The following is a 21472-nucleotide window of genomic DNA, read 5'->3' as shown; positions in this document are numbered from 1 at the left end:
AAATTTCTTATTGCTCAATATTATGAAATGCTAGACAAGTAATTACATAATCTCATTGAGGTCCCCTGGTAGAAGGAATGTAACAAATTTTCTTGGAGCAAATGCATTTTTTCTTATGATTGGTTGCTCAAAGAAAATGCCTCACATGGAAGAACCTTCACAAGATGTTTTTTAAGGCCCCCTGTTTGTTTTCTCTACATGCATAGTGAGGTATGTACATCCCATTTTTTCTTTCTTTCCCCTTTTTCTAGAGAGATCTAGCACATGTGGTGGGAGGACATCATGGCTGTATTCATGCTACCTCCCTAATTGAATTCTAGGAAAGTTTGGGTAAGCTTCCAGCAAAGACATCTTTCCTTTAGGTACTTTGGGCTATTGGGCCTATTTTTATATATGGAATCTTTGGTTGGAAAGAAACCATAGGACCTTTACTAACTCCAAGTTGCAGAGTTTTATGTTATGGTAGAAGATAGCTAGCAAGCTTCAAGAGACTAATTTTCCTAAGCATGATATGTCTGAAAATATAGATACTGGTGATTATGCTATTGTGAGGAATTTGAACTTGGCGGATGGTAGAGGGGGTTGATTGTTGACAAAAAACCCTAAAATGTTAAGAAAAGGGCTTGTCGAGATGGGAGATGGATGCCTCCCCCAATTGGGGTCCTAAAGATTAATACAAATGGTTCCTCTCGTGGGAACCTAGGTCATGTTGGTATTGGTGGTATAGGTAGAAGTTCCCCGTTTACAAAGAACATCACTCCAATAATTTGATGCAGGACCTTGCTATTAAGATTGAAATTGAAAGAGGATGCTCCTCATACTAGATTAGGATTATCTGTGAGTCAAATAATCGCATTATTGTGGATCTGTTGAACAACCTGAGTTTGGATGATGTTAGTTGGAAATAAGCCTTTGTGGCTAGATGGATTCATAGTCTTTGTAGATCCTTGGATTCAATCTCCTTTTGTCATATCCCCAGAGAATGGAATAGAGTGGCTAACTACTTGGCAAAGTGGGCTTCTAACAATGTTGCCAGTTGGGACATTGGTGGAAGGGATAGGTTGCCTCCTCATTATCTTAAGACCCAAGAGAGGTTATTGTTGGAGGACAAGAATATGTAATGCTAGTGTTGGTGCTATTTGCTGGCCTCTTTTTTGTTCCTATTTTGGTGGAACTAAGGCCTTTGCTTTGTAGCATGGATTTGATTCAATAAATTTTTAAATCTTTTTCCAAAAATAATATTTTTCAATTTATGTTTATATTTATGTATTTACAGTATTGTATTTCTATTTAAATTTCAGTAATAATAGTATTTATTTGTATTATGATAATATCATTCATTTTTTTATTCTTTTATTTTTTAATTTTTACTTACTATTAATTTCTTTTTCAAGATGGACATCATAATTAGGGTTCTTTAACATGGGAGGGGCTAGACAGAATCTATTAATATCAACCAGAAAACAAGTCATCAGAAGTCTAGAGATGGCCTTAATTTTCTCGAAGGCTGCAAGGCTGATATTCACAGTAAATCTAACTTAGCTCATCAACATGAAAGGGTGATGTCATATCAGATTCCAATGAGAAGACCTATCTTCTACCACTAGAAATATCACTTCAACTTTGTTTCAAACCACCTAAACAAACCAAGACTCAGCTATAATGCCCCGGTTGGGTATCATTTTCAAACTCTCAAATAAAAATCACAGTATAATGAACAGAAAATACTTGCAACTGATTTTATCAAATATTCAACAAGTAACCAGCAATTTATCCACTATAACATATTTCAATAATCTCAGGTTTGTTATTGCATTATACATCAGCAATACAGTAACTATTATTATCACCAAAAAATCCAATCTTAAAAACAGAATTACAGTCAGATTGGAGATGCTAAAACAAGAAATGCAATGAAGCACAAGTGAGACACCTGAAATGATGCCTCCACTATGATGGGTTTTCGTCCACTGTCTTCTGTCTGTGGATTTTCATCCTCCAAGCCGGCTGAAAGCTGAAGCTTCCAATTGACTCTCCAAGAGAGATCAATAAACAAAACCAAATGTATATCCAAGCATCTTGAAAATGAACCATTCATCTTTCTTTTATGCTCAAAACAATGATTCTCTAGTTTTCTTCTCCTGTCTCTTCGTCTTTTTCCCTATTTGTCACCTTTTAACTCCTCTTACAATATTAAATTGACCCATTTATTAATTTGCTTTTAAATTATTGTAAGTCAGATTTAATATTTTATTTTAACTTATGAATTCCTAATGTCCCAAAGAGGGGACACTACAAGTCCTCCCTCCTTGAGATTGCTTGCCCTCAAGCAATCATGAGTCCATCAGCCAATACCAAGGTCCCATATCCATCTACTACCATCACTTAGGCCCATACTAGTAACTCTAAAGTCAGGATTTGCCATGTTGTGGTACCCAAAGTGGGAATGCAACCCAACCATCACTATGATCCCTGGATCCCATGTGAATCTCCCAATCTCTGCTATGATTGTATGCTACACAACTCTAATTAGAAATCTCCAACTCTATAGCACTACATCATGACCCATGAAATGTAAAACATACATCCTATTAAAACTTAGGTTCCAAACCAACCTATCAACTCGATCCTAGGAGTAGAAATAGTTGTCTATCAACCTGTCATCATCTTGAATTGGCCAACTGAACGAGTCGATCACCCCTCCAAAACCATAATCATCTCAACTATGTAGGAAGTCCAACTCATAAGATCCCTACACACTGCTGCTATAATATGAAATAGGAATAGAAACCATCTCATGAGATACGTGCCTCGAGAGGAAATCAAATTGCAACTCAATATCTTCCAAAAGTTGAGCCAAATCTGAAAATATAACAGTAGACCGAAAGTAGAACCCACTGACAGTTGGAGTACGCATAAAGATAGAATCACCAGCTAACAAATGAATAGCAGCCATCTCATGAAGATTTGGTGATATGTCTCTCGATACTCGATAGGAACTCCTAGTATACACTAAGGACGCGTCTTAATTTTCAGCATTTCCATGAGTATCATCATTCAAATCAACACCTCCGTCAATGAAATGATCACCATCAAGTGAAGTCTCTGAATCATTTCACTTGTTTCATCCCTATCCACATGGCATTGTGTAGATATATAAATGCTTCCATAAAAATCAGAGTTGTCATTGTTCATTTCTTGCCGGTCCTTAAGGTCTTCCTCAGCATAAAGAGCCTCATATAAATAGGGTGAAGTGGGAATACTAAGTTCGCCTTCATCCTCATCACAGGTATCAATCCCTTCTACAATGTGTATGAGATCCGTGATCTATGCAAATGGCTGTTGTAAAACTTTGATTTTCAGCCTAATGTAAAGAGTGTTGTGTCATACTTAGTTGGAGACATAACTCATCTATCTCCTTCTCTTCATCTTTGGCATGTTTGATTCCCATATCCCTTTCTTTGAGCAACTTCAAGTAGTTTGATTTCATTCTTTCCAATGCCCTCTTAAGAGTGTGAAGGTATGCACTATTGATTCCATTCGTTATTCCCTTTTTCTTTTCAACATTATTAACCTCCCACATGGCTTCTTCAATGCTTTTACGGGTGTTATCAAAATGCACTAAGGCTGCAATGACCATATCATTTGATACTTTCAGCTTATCCTCCAAATTATATGCTTTGAAATCATCAACTTAAAATAGAATTTCTGCTTAGCTCTTGAATTCAGCCCATATATTATCAGCATCATTTTGAGTTGTGCCCTTTTCACGACTTACCTCCACCTCCAAATGTATGGCTTCATCAACTATGACATTATCATTTTCACATAGTTCATCCTCGTGGAGAGATTCACTTTCATCATTATGATCATCGTAATGTTTGTCAATAATAACCTCCAAATCACCAAATAAGATGCTAGTACAAATCTTACCACCATTCATAGTGGAATTCCTCTCATGATCTTCATCACGTTGAAGTTGGAATAATGAGTCTTCAACTTCCTCATTGCTGACCTACACTTCTTGAGTTGTCTCTCCTTACTTGTTGTAGTAGGTAAATTTGCATTATGAGTAATTAAAGTAATAATAGTTAGGAAGTTATACCAAGAGTTGCGTTAGTTGGTATTTTAACCAACTCCGACACTATATGTAGTACGCCATGGAATAGGATGGTATGGTGAATTTTGGAACTATTCTAGCATGGGTATGTAACTTGACCTAGTACATTCAATAAAAATATATTTTACCAATTGTGCATCATTCCAATTACATAGATAGATGTGGCGATAACGTTATGAACTATAGACATCTCATATGTTGCTCATAATATTCTATTATATTGGCATAAACACTTGTTACCCCCACAAATGTGATCAAGTGACCAAAATTGTTTGCAAGTGAAACAATCTGCTCTTTCCTCATTTGGTTCTTGCTCATTTTCTAAGATTCTTCAAACTGTAATTCCCTTGCCCTTAATTCTTCTTCAGCCCGTTGTTGTTTATACTTCTCAATTTTTTACTCAAATTGTTTGAGCACCTTGTTGACCAACTTACAAGCAGCCTTTGATGCCTTTTGTTCTCTACTTGAAATTGCTAACAACATTTGTAGTAGTGGCTGAAAATGAGCATCACTCCCATTAATTGTCATGACCATAATGTCTTCCATGGCTGCAACATCTGCATTGTGTTCTTCCCTGATTGTGCCTAATAGACTTTGAAACATGGTACGTATTGAATCATACAATCTCATGTCAAGAAGAAGATTGTATAATCTGATTTCTCTAAATGACTTCAGTATAGCAGCCCTTGTAGGAAATTGATGACTTTAAATATCCCCAAGAATGTGAAAGCTATCAACAATGAGCTGAAGTACGTCATTACCTCTTCTTCAAAAGGTTCTTGAGGTGCTAAAATCCTTGTAACTTCCAACAAACAAGTAGTTATTAACAACTTTACCCCGCTATTTGAGTATTCCAGCCACTTGAGGGGATCCAATATGGTCACTATGGGAACAAGAGCAAACTGCAATAAGTCAGAGGGTGTTTGCTCAACCATGCTTAAACATTCATCCAAATTGATCAAAGTGATGAGAGTATGTTCATTTGTTTGTGTTTTTGACCCCATCCTGCTACCTGTTTCGTAGAGCATCTTGGTCAACATCTCATTTCGAATACCCCGCTTCACTCCTTTCCTTCCAAAGAATTTGTCAAACAGTTCTTCCCAATGAATTCTCCAACACAAGGCTCACCAGATCGGTCATTATCGAATTTTACTTAAGCATACCATGCCCCTAATGCACAGTCCAGATATCGTTTATTAGACTTCTACTGTAATAATAAATTGCATGGTATATATCTTTCGCTAATGGTTCTGCACATTGAAGTATAGACATTAGCCCGTTCTTATACAGTGTATGATTCCTATGTTGAAGACTACCCTTTCACAGACGAGAATCTATAGCCTTAAATCAAACCTTCTTCACTAATGATAAGCTTCGTATACCCCAACACCATGCAGCTGAACCAACTTAACACTCAAATTTGCATCTGATACTTGAGCACACATCTGTTATAGTTGAGCAAAATCAATATTAATGCTTGCTAGAAATAATGTGTTTGCACCCAACGTTACTCTTATAATATTCACATTGGAAGATAATCGTCACCCCTTAGACCCCTTTATTCTTCCCAGTAAACATTAGGAAATTAAATGTTGGAGGCAAAAATATTGCAGTTAACAACCTATGCCATGAATGCAATAGTTCGGCAAGACACGTTCACAACTTCTTTGGTTTGATGAATATCACCATTTACTCTTCCTTCAATATATTTGCACAAAAATAAACACTTCAAGTGTCTAGATTCTTAGAATTGTAACTTGATTTTTGGAAGAGATCTCTGCAAGTGGCCAGTGTTTCCATGGAGAAGTCCTACAGTCTATGAACAAATTGCCAAGATTTGCACTCATAATATCAAACATCATCGTGAACTCTTTACTTAGTTATGAAATGGCTCCATCCCCAATATTCATATGCATTCCAAAAAAACCTCTATTCTCAATCTCAATGGAGACTCATAGCCCCAACAACAATTGAAGGGAATACAATGCTCAATACATAGAATCTGGGTTCTTTGCTTCCAATGTTATATCTTACGGTAAATCTTGTCTCTAGTATTCTCGTGTTCTTTCCACCAAAACCATCCTTGCTAGCCTGTTCTACTGAGTTGGCCGAATACGATGATTTGGAGATGATTCAAGCTAATATTCATTTTTGGATGCTTGATGCTATCTTACTGGCTTCCATGCTAGATGACTACACTTGCAATAAATTTGGTCCTTATAAACTTGTTTGAATTGGTCGTAATCAACAAATCTTTGATTTTTCCCACTCACTATCAATCTTCAAAGGCCAAACTACATGTTCATGGTAATCCTTATACAACTCCAAAAGAAATTTATTATTTGAACCATCGTCTGCCTTCACAACAATTACCAAAATATTTCCCCATATGATTATCACAGAAGGATCAACAATTTGATAGTATTTGCCAATAAAATAATTCAAAACACAGAATATTGAAATCCTTATAACTCTCGTGGAAATATTAGAGCCAAAGATTATAGCGATCATGAAATATATATCACAAACTATAGGAGAAATTCATCATGTGTTGTGACATTAATAAAATATACACCAATTAATTGTGACGTCACACCCTTGTTAATCTCTCCAATAGTCAAATGTCTGAAGTATCAATCAGGCCAAATGAAACTTTTCTCCGCCTAGGAAATTCACACAATATATTTTGGAATTTTACAAGTATTGGTTGAAAATCAAATAAAGCTTCTCCAATCGCAACAGTCACGGAAAACTCCTTATTTCCCTACAGATTTGTTTCTCCCAAAATTCCACAAATGTTCTCTTTCTCGTGTGAACAGAAATTTCGGCTCCTCCAAAAATTAAATGATATATACTGCATCTTCTATAAATTTGTTCTAACAAGAATATTTCTTCTGACATTTTTCTGCAAATTTGTATCCAAAAAGAATCCCTCTAATAAACCTTATGTAATCTTGTCTTAGAAAGATTCACAGGTTGGCGGAAAAATCAGCTCTAATACCACTCTAATAACACATCTAGGCATTGTTTTCAAACTCTCAAATAAAAATCGCAGAATAATGAACAGCAAATACTTGCAACTGACTTTATCAAATATTCAACAAATAACTAGCAATTCCTCCAATATAACATATTTCAATAATCTCAGGTTTGTTATTGCATTATACATCAGCAATACAATAACTATTATTATCACCAAACAATCCAATCTTAAAAAACAGAATTACAGTCACATTGGAAATGCTAAAACAAGAGATGCAATTAAGCGCAAGTGAGACACCTGAAATGACGCCTCCACTACAATGGGTTTTTGTCCACCGTCTTCTGTCTTGTGGGTTTTCGTCCTCCAAGCAGGCTGAAAGCTGAAGCTTCCAATTGATTCTCCAAGAGAGATCAATAACCAAACAAAATCAAATGTATATCCAAGCATCCTGAAAATGAACCCCTCATCTCCAAATATATATCCAAGCATCCTGAAAATGAACCCCTCATCTTTCTTTTATGCTCAAAACAATGACTCTCTAGTTTCCTTCTCCTGTCTCTTTGTCTTTTTCCCTCTTTGTCACCTTTTAAATCTTTTTACAATATTAAATTGACCCATTTATTAATTTGCTTTTAAATTCTCATAAGTTAGATTTAATATTTTATGAGTTTAACTTCAGAATTCCTAATGTCCCAAAAAGGAGACATTACATCAACAAATATCAGATCCAGGAATAATCTCCAGTTCAGATTTTACATCGGACATGCCAACTGTCATTGGGAAGTTAGGACAATGGAGAAAAAGTGAACAGCTAGTTCAGTCTTTACACAACAATAGATAATCCTTCTTTTTTGCTTATGAGAGTGACTGCAACTCCATTAAACCTTCAGCATGTAACAAAGATATCTTGTGAAAACGTGCAGCAATATAACTGACGCATTGTTCCAATGGCAACTCCAGAAAATCGATGCCTCTTACCACTGTATATTTACTGTCGTTTGCTGTATACTGGTAATGTCTGCATCTGCCAGCACAATACTCCAATATTTCTTTGATTTCCCTTCACCTTCTGATGGAGTCTTCAATCAAATTGTATCAACCATTCCAGGTAAGAATCATGCTAGGATGTGGAGAGCTAGCAGTGTAATATAATTGCGCCCAGTGATTATAATCACAGTAGTACCCGTGGAGCTTCAATATGATGGCTTCCAGGTGAATAATGCCAAATTCCAGAATTAATATTCAGATGCAGGCTTCAGAAATAGATCAACCAATAGTTCAGGCCCAAATACCATTCACGGAAAAAGTATTTCAATATACTTTGCCAATAATACATGTCTGTAATATATCCTGGTGGCAATACAATATTTCTTTGCAACTATACAATGGCGATTAATTAATCATTTAAACGATGCTATAAATTTATCAAACATTGGCTCTTTCTTAGCCGCAATGATATATTTATTCAAAATTTCATTCACGGAAAACATATAAAGTAGTATAAATTATATGAATTGTCCCAACCGAAATTTAGGACCCCCAAGTCTTTTCCAGTAATACTCAGAACATAAAATAAATCACTGCATATTTTATTAGCGTGCCCAAGTAATATTTTAATGTTGCCAGAATAATATCTTTAATTTATGAAATCAGATAAATACCTTATAATTCATCTCCAGGAAAACAGCTATTGCAAATGCGCCAGACAAATTATTAACATAACATCTTAACATCCCAAAATAAATTGCAAACCCTCCATTATAAACAACCTGGCGAACCATCCATAATTTCTTTCAAGGATTTGCTTCTCGAACAAGCTGGGGAATTTTATTAAAAAAAGTGACTTTGTAATATATTTTTATTTTGGTCACTTTAATTAAAAATAATAAATATTAAAGTCATCCTTTTATTACTTAATATATTTAGAAAACTTCAAAATAATCGATTTGATTAATTAATTTGCCAAGAATTTGGGGATATTACATGGAAGTTTATCCCAATGAATGCCTTTTAATAGAAAATGGGGTAGAGAATCTTTTTCAGACAAAATAGGATCAGATATCCAAATAGTCCCCTGGAAGAGGCCACACAAAAAATTGTATTTCCTGAAGAAGTTAGCCTCGTTCAAGACAGGTGGTCTGATGCAAATATAATACATGGAATGCCACCATTCGCTACCAATACAATGAATGTGGTAACTTAATGAAAAAAATCCTTAAAAAGGAGGTGGGAAAGTTGGCAAAATGATATATCTGCTCCTAAGCGAGTTCAATACAAACACTAGACTTGCACAATTTGGTCATTGAAGTAAGAGATATACAATTAATCAAAAAATAAGTTTATAATAGTGTTAAGCCTTCCCATCCTTCATGATTCAAGGACTAATGGAATAATGGATCCTAAATAGAGAGCCAAATTTAAAAGATAATGTATCTTCTCTTATTAATCTTGATATTTCATGACTCCATGAAGAAGGCACACTCCATTCCAATTTGGATCTCATCCCACTGGCCCATAATAATTTGAAAACTCAATATCTTCCTCGCAAAAGACTCAATGAACATAAGTATACAATGGCCGTTTCCTATTCAAAACATGGTATGGCAATATGTCTGTCCTTGCTAAAGCAAAAGATGTCTATCTGCACTACCAGATAGAAGGAGTTCTAGTACCATATATGGCCAAGAGTCAAGACTTCTAACAAAAATGATGTAATTCAGATAACTACCCTATCTATCAATAACTGGAGCACGTCAGGGCTAAATGCAATCCCCACCTGTCCTCTTAGAATCATGTCCATAACAACATGCACACGATTCAACAATGATATGTCCACAACAACATGCACATCATTCAACAACGATATGCCCAAAACAACGTGCAAATCATTCAACAATGATTAACTAATGTAATTAGTGGGCACTTCTAAAATGTGAATCCTCAATCAAGTATGCAATCCAAGCTTGCAACACTGGACCAACCATAACAATATTTTTGAAACCTCTATGCCCACATTTGTGACTTCGAAGGAATTGATTTTTGATTCAATCTGAGGCTAGCTCGTGATACTAGGTCAAGTCCAGAGCACTAGCATTTGATCTTATGCTACAATTTCCTGGCAATGGCTTTACATATGGATTTGTTATTTATGTTCCAAATCTCTTAATTCGTACGTGCCAACAATATGAGCTTCATATCATTTCAGTCCCTGTTATGCAGTAAACCTTCCAAAAGCATTCCACTCATAACATTTATTAATGTTTCCAGGATTTATTTATTTTATTGCCTTAAGGACTGTTACAGATAATGTCTAATACTATCCTTTTATGAATAGAAGTTTACCAGCATAAAGGTATGATTCTGAATCCAGATATCCTACTTCAATATTATTGTATGCATTACCTTTTCGTTTCGCTTGATAATTTTATCTCGAGTTTTATTCTGTTTCTCAGTAAGCTCGCCTTTGTATGTTACCCAAGTAACTTCCTCATCCTCTTCCTACATACAGATGAAAAGTAAATGAAAACTAGACACTCAATGCTGGTCATAAAGAATAAATATCAGTTTAGTGTGATTCAGGAACAATGTTTTTGAAGTTTCAAAGAGCAAAAGTCTATCACTGGTTTGAAGTTTTGAACAATACCTTTGTATCTTCCTCAATTGCATCCTCCATCATTCCCCATGATATGCCATCAGCAAGTTCAGCCTCCCTCTTTGCACGTAATAATGAGGCTTCCATATCAACCAAGTCCTCTAAATTATTGGCTCCACTGAGTCTCTGGTTTCTGCCTTTTGTTGGCCTTTCCTGTGTGAATAAGCTAAAACTGTTGAATAACAATGTCATGATACAGATATAAGGTAAGCGAAATGTATTACAGAACATTGAAACACATATACAATATTGTATTTTTGTAACTAAGCCAAATCAATTTCTGGCTTAGAATTGTGGTTGATTGGCCATACAACCCAAAAGCTGTGTACTAGACCAGCTTGTTTAGAGTGATAGTAAGAAACAGAAGATTGTTAAATTGCTATAGAAAAAATATCATAATTCTTTAAAAACAACTATAGTTAAAATTAATTTATTTTTCTAGTTTGTTAGCAACAACTCATTTTTTAATTGAAAACGCCAACATTGAGATACAGACAAGCAAACAACCATTTTTCTCAAACAAGAAATGAATTCCCTAAGCTTACAAAGCTCGCAGCTCACTCACATAAAATGTGTTTTTGAACATTTTTTGATGCAGAATTCAAAAACAGAGTTTGCAATTCAAAAAGTAATTTTAGTGCATGGACTGAAAATATTGTTGGGAATTTAGTGTCCACATAAGTGTTACCAATATTGCATCGTAGGATGCATAAAATAATAACTAGGTTTGTTAAAGTTTATCTAATACGTTATTCTAATACTGGCATGCATTGAGTTGCTAAACACAACACAATATTTATAGGAGAATTGTTATAGAGTTGTTCCTCACAAAGTAGGAAATCCAACTTCTATACATATGTAATCTATTTGAGTGGAATAATAAGAAGCCCGGAATTATTTTACGTACTATTATTCTGCTTCTGTTTAACTCTGTCCCATTTTTTCTAATACGGTATCAGAGCACAAGGGTTTTGTGGGATTGATTTTGTATTGGAGATAGCATTTAGCACTTTCAACTATGAGTGGGGTATGAAACTGAGTCATAGTGTCATCGCAGTGGGAATTGGAGCAGATGCTAGTGATCAGCTTTTGGATTGATTCTTTGGCTGAAGCCATATTTTTTGTAGTGGTAGGAACCCATATGATGCAATTCATTAAGGGTGCATTCATCGGCTCTATTCATTTTTGGTTTTGGATTGTGTGTGTTGCATCATCTATTGGCCATTTCATATTTTGATTGGCATCTCCATGTAGCCGTGACCAAGGCTCATGTAATGTCCCCTTTTAGAGATGACACAGTTTCTTGTTTGGTTTAGCACATCATTGACCCTCGTAGGGATTGTTTTAAGTTTGGTTCAGATTGGCACACATAAGGGTCTCTTTCAAGAAAATCAGCCTTTCTATCTTTACCAGAGCGCCTGAACAGGTTTGTGGCAGTGTATTGTGATTTGGCACCATTGCCTTGAGCAGTTATTAGGATACTTTCTATTTATAATTAGAGTTTAGCCCAGTTACTATTTGTGTCCGGGCACTGGGATGTATGGCACTTGCAGTGTGCATCTCGATTTACAGCTGATTCCTCGGAGTAGATTTTATAGCATGTGCTCACAATAGTTTTATTATTAATAAAGTCATACTTTCTTCATAATATATTATAAAGCCAATTATAAAATAATAAAGTGGATGCTCCAAGTTATTCAATTAATATGCATTTAATGACTTTATTATATAATAAAGGGGACAAATTAAATATATTAAACCAAGGGTTAACACCATATGGTAATAAAAGAAAGTATTTTAATGAGAAAGCCAATGCTAAACTGTACCAATGGAGAAATAAGATAAAAAGCTTCTCAAGGGAAATCGATTCATTATGAATGATTGCTCTCTGACTTGGTTTGGTGTCTGTTCTTGTGAAATGGGAAGAAACGAGGGTTTATGTGATTGTTTGCATAGAAGGGAGACAATTCTTCAATGTTTTCAGCACTCTGAGATAGTGAAAGATCCATTCATATTGTGCATTCAAAGATGGTTTCAGACAGGAGCCACCATTGGGATTGAATTTGAATAATGGCAGCGAATTAACATTGTGGTCAGCTATAGGAGTTTCCAGCGATTTAGAGGAAGGTTCTGTGCATCAAAAGGGGCAGCCATACTCAGACCAGAACCACATGAGTCTCCCAGGGGAGACAGTTGGGTTCTATACTCGAATGAGCTATGTTCTGTGCTCATTATAATTTACAAAATGGCATCTAGTAACTTATTGGCCATGTATGGTGATCTTTGAGGGTTTGGAAGACTTCTCATGTTGTTACATTGATCTCCATCTGTTTGTGATAGCTGTGATCAGAATTTTAAGGGTTTGGCACAATTATCAAGCAGTGTTTGAACATCCAGGTTCCATATTTGAACACATATTAATTTAGGTTTTATATTGAACATTATTATGTAATGAGATTACAAAGAATGGAACAAATAATTTCAATTCCTGAATTGCTAGAGTTCAGATTTGATTTTCATGTATGTGCCCATTATTTTGCAAAAAATCATAAAAATATTAAAACTTCAAAAACTTAAGAAAAATACAATAGATAGCCAAAAACATCAAAAACTGATCAATTGACAGAGTAATTAGAGTTTGAGTTAGCAGGGCTCATTACAGCTCATGCCACTTGTTAAGTCTCTCCTTCACGCATAGAGGTGTGCTATGCCACAGTGAGACAGCCTTAGAGTCCTTGGACATCTTTTCTGTCTATGGAGAATTTTTTTTATTAGATCTGGCACAACAAATATAGGTGTTTTCAGCTGCTTGTCGCACGTTTTCACCCTTTGGCATATTTCACTTACTTCATTTTCATTGTGAGCAATATATCTTCATCAAAGGAGATGGTTTTATGTTTCAGGTGATAAATTGGTGCATTTTCATTCTAGTTTGGACAGATGATTTATTCATTGGTTCACAATCTGTAATTGGAGATTCATATGTGACAATTATATTGGGAAAGGCAGGAGTACCTGTATTCTCGGTGTTTCCTAGATAGAAGGCACAGCGGAAGTGTGGTGATCATTTATTACACAGTTTTTTCTCTTTTTTCTAAGATAAACCTTCTAGTCTCAACATCAGAGACTCTCCTTTAAAGGTCAGAGAACCAGGGAGAATCTATTTGATTCAGCATTATGATGCACCAATCTCCTGCCCATTTACAGGCAACTTTTCATTTGGCCATTGATTTCTTTGGACCTGAACTGGAGGTTTTCTCTGGAAACCTATAATTGACATTTATAACTCAGGGTGCATTAGTTTCACTCTTTTTGGGAAGTATTTTGGCTGGGATCTCTATCAATCAGTGGCTCGCTAAAATCATTTAAGGGTGGAGCAATTTTTCCAATGCATATTTCTGCAATTGGTGAGGCCTGTCTATGACCACGTCATATTTTGGAGTTCTACAAGACTCATGATCAATGCCGAATTGTTATATTTGATGTTGAACAGTAAGTTAAGACCAACTCTTCATCTAAGTTCCTTCAAAGTTACAGTTATAAAATGGCTTATAGAAAAGGGGAAGGCACATGGTGGCTAAATTGCCATATTCGTCCCTGCAACCTCAAAGTCGGTATTCGGTTCTGTCTGTTGAAAGTTTAGCATCAGTCAAAGTAATACTGAGCATCTGAATCTATTATGCTCATATATATATATATGATAATATGCATACGTATATATGTATAGATATGTATGTATATAACTTTGACAAGACATGAATCAAATCGGGCATATATATTACTGCTGTTACCGATTCACATCGGGTTATTGCCATGATTGATATTACTACTGCTACCGATTCACATCGGGTTACTGCCATGATTGATATTACTACTGCTACCGATTCACATCAGATTACTTTCAGTTATTGAGTCTCATCACCGATTAGGGATCGGGCTTCATTTGTATTACCATCAATATACATTAAAAGTCTTATCGAAAATGTTATCAGGCATGATTAATTACCGAGTGCTTATGGTTATCAAACGGTTGTTTATGACCACGTAGGGTCATGACCCTACGTGGCCTTTGGCCACGTAGATTCAAGTCCCTACAGGGAAATAACTCTTCACATTTTTATATATAGTTACTCTCATCAGTGGACAAGGCAATATGAAAGACATAACATACTTGCAGTCCCAGAATTAACAAAGCAACATTGCAGATTACAAACTACACTCCTGTCAGTATTTGGCATTCCAGTCACAGCATATCAAAAGCATTCTGAAGGTATCTACCTGTTCAAGTAACCCAAAGTAAGTAAAGTCTAATATAAATCTGTTATCATTTCTATTAGAGATCCTATAAATTAACATGGTATCAGAGCCATTCTGATAAGAAATTTTATTCAGAACTCTTATATATAAAATTTCAGACTTTACCATTTTTTTAAAAAAAATTTTAAAAATCAAAATGGTTAACCACGTAAGGTTAGAGGATAGATTGGAGGGGGCATCAAATTTTTCTTCATGGAAAATTTGTGTCATGATAATCCTAAGAGAAAGGGAATTAGAAGAATATGTAGAAACAAATAAAACTATTCCAGAAAATGATCCAGACAAAACAACGTGGAAAACGCACAACAATAAAGCCATGAAAATAATTATAGACTTTGTTAAGGATCATATTCTCCCGTCTATTTCTAGCCTTTCTACAACATTTGAAATGTTCTCCACTATCAAGAACACCTTTGAAATCAATAATACTAGCAGGTTATTGACATTAAAGCAGGATTTATTACACATAAAAATGAATAGTGGGGAAACTATCACTTCCTATTTTCTAAGAATCTTTGAATTAAAAGATCAGCTTGCTACAATTGGAAGTCAAGTTGATGATAAAGAACTTACCATGATTGCCCTAAGGGGACTTCCTCTATCTTGGGAAACTTTTAATCGAGGACTAAGTTGTCGACCTGAGCTTCCAAAATTTGAATTACTCAAGAATGAATGCACTCTAGAGGAATCAAGATTAGTCTCAAGGGGGATAAGCCTAAATCAAGAGAGAGACATTCATGCACTTCAAGTAAGTTCCAACAAGAAAGGAAAATTCAATCGAAATAGGAGAGAATCCAACAAACCTTATAAGAAAAGAGATTGGTCAAAGTGAGATGTTTTAAATGCAACAAAATTCGTCACTCTCATAATGTCTACCCTGAACGAAAAAAGAATTCAAGCTGCTCTAGCAGAAATAAAAGAAGAAAAGAAGGAATAGAAGAAAATCATGCATTTTATCTAGCACTCTTCAATGAGTTAAACTCAAACAAGAACACTTGGATCATAGACAATGGAGCATCTCGACATATAACAGTTTTTAGAGAAAAATTCGAAAACTTCTCAAAATGCAACTCAGAAGAGGTAACCATTAGGGATAACTCCACACATCCAATTAAAGGTATTGGGTCTTGTTCCATTCATCTAAATTCTAGCATTACTCTTCAACTTAACAATGTTTTATATGTACCTAGAATTAAAAGGCATCTAGTCTCTATATTTGGCCTTTCTGATCAAGGATATTTGGGTGTCCAGTCTATGTGCACATTGCTAAAGAAAAGAGAACAAAGGATATTTGGGTGTCCAATCTATGTGCACATTCCTAAAGAAAAGAGAATAAAGCTAGAACCATCTGGGAAGAAAGGAATTCTTATTGGGGATAGTGAAAACTCCAAAGGCTATAGGGTCTATATTCCAAGTCAGAGAACAATTGAAATCGGCAGGGATGTTAAATTTGAAGAAGACGTTGCCTTCAACCTTTCTAAAAATAATGATGAGATATTCACAAAACCTACCACTGAGACAAATGAAGATCATTCGCTAGAGAATGAGAGGGAGAACGACACTTCATCTCCTATAGCTACTTCGGATGATGTTGAAAATAACAACAATAAAAAGAAAGCACATTGGGCCAAAAAATTCATAGAACAAAATCACGTTGAACCTGATGAAGTATTAAAAGAAAGCAAGAAAAAAAGAACTCAGTCTTGTTACATTGCATTAGTAATAGAGCTTATCAAAGCAGAGCCTTCTAACACTAAAGAAGCCTTATCAAGTCAACCTTGGAAGGAAGCTATGATTGAAGAATACGATTCAATATTAAAAAATGATAGGCCTATTATTATGACTGTTGCTCCGGATATTCCAGAAGTCATGAATAACAAATACATTATGATTACTCCAAATATTGTTTTGGACAATTAGAGATCATAATTTATGTTATGATAGTGTTCACAGCATTGTGATTTATGTTATTTAACGAGTCTCTATTTCTTAGAGTGGTGTGTCATATAATGTATTATGGGTAGATATTCTAATATCTGGATTCTTTATTACTTCTCCTTTGCTAAAGAGGGAGTATTGAAAGTTTAGCACCAGTCAAAGTAATACTCAGTATCTGAATCTATTATGCTCTGATATATATATATAAATATATATATACACACACATATGATAATATGCATGCATAGATATGTATAGATATGTATGTATATAACTTTGACAAGACATGATTCAAATCGGGCATATATATTACTACTGTTACCAATTCACATCGGGTTACTGCAATGATTGATATTACTACTGCTACTGATTCACATCGGATTACATTCAGTTATTGAGTGTCATCACCAATCAACAATCGGGCTTCATTTGTATTACCATCAATATACAATAAGAGTATTATCGAACATGTTATCGGGCATGATTAATTACTGAGTGATTATGGTTATCAAATGGTTGTTTATGACCACGTAGGGTCATGACCCTGCGTGGCCTTTGGCCACGTAGAGTCATGTCCCTACGGAGACATAACCCTTCACATTTATATATATAGTTACTCTTATCGCTGGACAAGGCAATATGAGAGACATAACATACTTGCAGTCCCAGAATTAACAAAGCAACATTGCAGATTACAAACTACATTCCTATCAGCATTTTTGCATTCAAGTAACCCAAAGTAAGTAAAGTCTGATATAAATCTGTTATCATTTCTATTAGAGATCATATAAATTAACACTGTCCAAATTCAAATTCGGTTTGAATTTGATGCGCATTCGCCTGCAAACTAGCATATTCGCTCCTCGTTCGCTTGGAAGGACCCTGGTCGACAACAGTGTGATCTTGCAGCGAATGTTGACAATATACGTAGACTCCATCTAGAACTCGGAATGATTGACCAACGACTTTGGTCCTTGTTGACTTTTCAACTTATTTTTTTTACATTCTTTAATTAAAACCCTAAAACGTCGAAGTGTTTTGCATTACTTTTGCATTTTACATAACATTTTAGACATTCTTTTCGTTGTTTTGAATTATCGTGTCGTTTTTCTTCTGCATCCAAAAGGCAAAACCATTATCATGCGTCCAGAAATCGAGAAGGGCAAAAACATTATTGTAGTTATCATGCAATTCAAAAACATTATCATGCAAGCCAAAAACGTTGTCATGCATCCAAAAGGCAAGTTATCTTGCATCCAAAAGAAAGGTTACAAACTTATGGGTTACCATTTTTTCTTCTCAATAGACCATTCGCAGCAAAGGCAAAGGCTTCGTACACAGATATATACTAAGTCTATATACTATGCTTCCACTTTCAAAGTTTATTACCTATCATTCAGGAGTCTAACTGTAATTAAATTTTGTTTATTATCAAGATTTAAGAAATGCTATATCATACCGATATGGTATCATATTGTTTTATTAAATTATTTATTCGATTTTTTATAAAATTTCAACTTTGATACACAAAATCCAGAAAGAAATAATAATATGAATATAATGAATATGTTGTAATTTTGTTCTCATCTTAGTCATACTATTATTGTTTTCATTTTTTTTTGTTGTCTATTGTTTGCATATTCTATCATTCTAAGAATGGTTGCAAGTGCTTCTGGCACACAAAAACCCCACTTCAAAAATTGACAAATGCTCCCCATTATGGAAATATTAGGAAATGGTTTGACCGATGTCAGGTGGAGGAGGTTATATGCTCCTCATTGTAGAAATATGTGGAAATGGTTCGACCAATGTCGGGTGGAGGAGGTTATGTGTGGATTTGCAGTCATTGCAAAGAGAAACCAAGTAGCTCCTATAGCAGAGTGAAGCACATTTGTGCTTTATTCCTTAGAAAGGCATTATATTTTGTATAGGGAAGCCGAGAGTAAATGGAGTGCTACCTAAAACCCTCCTTCCAAACCACATTGTGAACAAGTACATTCAAGAACACAAGCAAGCAAATGAAGCTACTAGGAGGGAAAATGCTTCTCATCCATTGCAAAGTGGTAAGGGCTTCAAAGAAAGGAAAAATGTCATCTATGTCTTCAACTTCCATTACCAATGAACTACCAGTAGATAGTCATCCATTCTTACATTCTCCTCAATGACACATTGTAAGTAAGAAAGCAACAAGACCATTGGAAACATCATTTCAAAATGAAGCTAGAGACATTATCGATCAAGCCATAGTGAGATGCGTATCTGCAAATGGATTATTATTTAATGTTGTTCGCTCACCATATTGGAAGTGCATGATAAGAGCAGTTAATGAGGCTCCAAAGAGGTTCAAGAGCCCTGGGCATAAGAAGATACGCACCACTATACTTGATGAAGAGGTGGCCCATGTAGAGGTTGTCATGTTGCCCATCAAGGATTCATGGACCGAAACAAGTGTCACAATCAGGGTAACATGACTCGTGGTGAGTCACGTGAGTCACACGAGTCAGCGAGCCGCGCTGACCTCACCGAGTCACAATGACTCGTGACCCGCGAGCGGCGAGTCACGAGGAGTGACTCGTGTGACTCACGTGACCCGGCCTGCTTGACTTGGCCACGACAGGCTTGAAATCGGGCCTTCAAAATATTATTTTTTACATGTTTGTTTTTATGTTTTTTTTTTTTTACATTTCTCACTCATATAACCCTAAAAGGGCTCCCATAACAGTCTATAGTGAAAAGAAGAAAGAGAGAGAGAGGTAGAAGAGAAATAGAGTTTTCTTGTTTTGCAACCAGCTGAAAGGAGGAAAAAAGCTTGCATTTGTGACATTGGAGCTTGCATTTAGATCATCAAGGAGTTTATAGGAGCTCTTCTCAACACTTCTCAAAGCATTTGAAAGAGGTAAGACTTGATTGTTTGGATTTTGATGATTTTCTTGTCTATGCTTATGGGTTTCTTGCATGAATTTTTTTTGTTTGTTTATGAGTTTTTTTTTTTACTTTAGATCTTCATAAAATGCAATGTTGAAATGGTAATATTTGGTCTAAAATGTCCTAATGCAGCAACCTTTACATTTTTCCTTAATTAAGTCATAATGGCTTCTGGAGGTAAAAAACCCAAGCTCTCTAAAGGCAACAAAAAAGATGAGTGTTGGAAGTTCACCATAGAATTTCCGGATAAAAAGAGAAGTCAAACAAAATGCCTATTTTGCAAAACCATTAATAGTGGGGGGATAAATAGATTAAAATACCACATTACTGGCTTACGTGGTCATGATATTGAGCCTTGTGGAGCTGCAACTGTTGAGGCTCAACGTTTTTGTTATGTAGCCTTGGAAAAATATGAACAAGAAAAAAAATTTTAAAAAAAACAATTAGAAGAGTTAGCTTTGATTGGCTCTAGTTCCCTTCCACGCTCATCTGCAAATGTTTCTAAGTCAGTAGGCTATGTTGGAGAAGGTTCTTCCCATCCCCCCTATCGTCCTAGTGCTTTTGTTGTTCGTGCTTCTTCTACATCTATTCGTTGCACTTCTAGTGATGCTACTGCTGCTGCCCCTTCTAGTAGTGTTGCTCTTCTTCGTCCTAGAGTCATAAAATCTAGTAAGTTGGACAACTTTTTTGTACCGCGTACCACTCCTGGTGCACAACCCTCACTTGAGAGCATGGGCTGGAATAGGGAGATACATGAAACTGGAGTAAGAGCAATTTGCAAGTTTTGGTATTTTTGCGACATTCCATTTATAGCAGTCAGATACTTCAAGTTTTCAACTTCATTTATATTTGATTGTTTTACGTTTTAAGTTTTAAAATTTATATTCAATTTTATACTTTTAACTTGATGTTGAAAATTTGAAATATGCTAATTAAAATGTTTTTATAAATGTAATAGGACTCCTTATTGGCAGGGGATGATTGATGCAGTTTCCATCTATGGTGCAGGGTTCAAAGCCCCCATTGAAGATGAGTTGAGTGGCCCCCTCTTGCTAGATATGGTTGAGGAAATGAAACTTGAGTTGAAGGACCACAAAAAGATTTGGAGCCAAAAGGAGTGTACCATCATGATAGATGGATGGACAGATAGGAGGTCCAGAACCCTCCTAAATTTTCTTGTTTCTAGTGGAGGTAATTCATCATGCTCTACTTCTTGAAGTCTAAAATTTAATGTATACTATTATTGAATAACGAAAATTTTGTTTTATTGAGTATTGATTCTTGAATGATAATTATTTTGTTTAATTTTCACTTTCAAGATCCACCATGTTTTTGAGGTCCATAGATGCTTCCTCATGTGAAAAATGCAAAATTCTTATGTGAGACTATTGAGGAGGTCATAAGGGAGGTGGGGGAAGACAATGTTGTCCAAGTGGTGACAAATAATGCAGCTAATTATGTTGTTGTAGGTAAAATTTAAAATTCTAACTTTCTAAGTTCTACTTCTAAAAAAATTGTTTTAGTTTTTCATTAAATT

General features: G+C 35.4%; 1 protein-coding gene across 1 annotated transcript in view; it reads right to left on the bottom strand.

Moving 5' to 3' along the window:
- LOC149578487 (SMAD/FHA domain-containing protein) overlaps window positions 1-21472 on the bottom strand; it is a 173972-nt gene that overhangs the window by 57531 nt on the left and 94969 nt on the right. Inside the window, exons 6-7 of the mRNA XM_089829395.1 lie at window positions 10747-10908; window positions 10506-10601 (exon numbers count right to left, since the gene is read on the bottom strand). Coding sequence (XP_089685521.1) covers window positions 10506-10601; window positions 10747-10908 — 258 coding nt within the window. The remainder of the gene's footprint in view (window positions 1-10505; window positions 10602-10746; window positions 10909-21472) is intronic.

This window comes from Cupressus sempervirens, chromosome 1 (genome assembly GCF_028749045.1).
Source record: "Cupressus sempervirens isolate cs-2001-9-10 chromosome 1, ASM2874904v1, whole genome shotgun sequence".
NCBI classification, from domain to species: Eukaryota; Viridiplantae; Streptophyta; class Pinopsida; order Cupressales; family Cupressaceae; genus Cupressus; species Cupressus sempervirens.
Note: the sequence above shows the minus strand (reverse complement) of the source record. Positions and strands in the feature narration are given on the sequence as shown.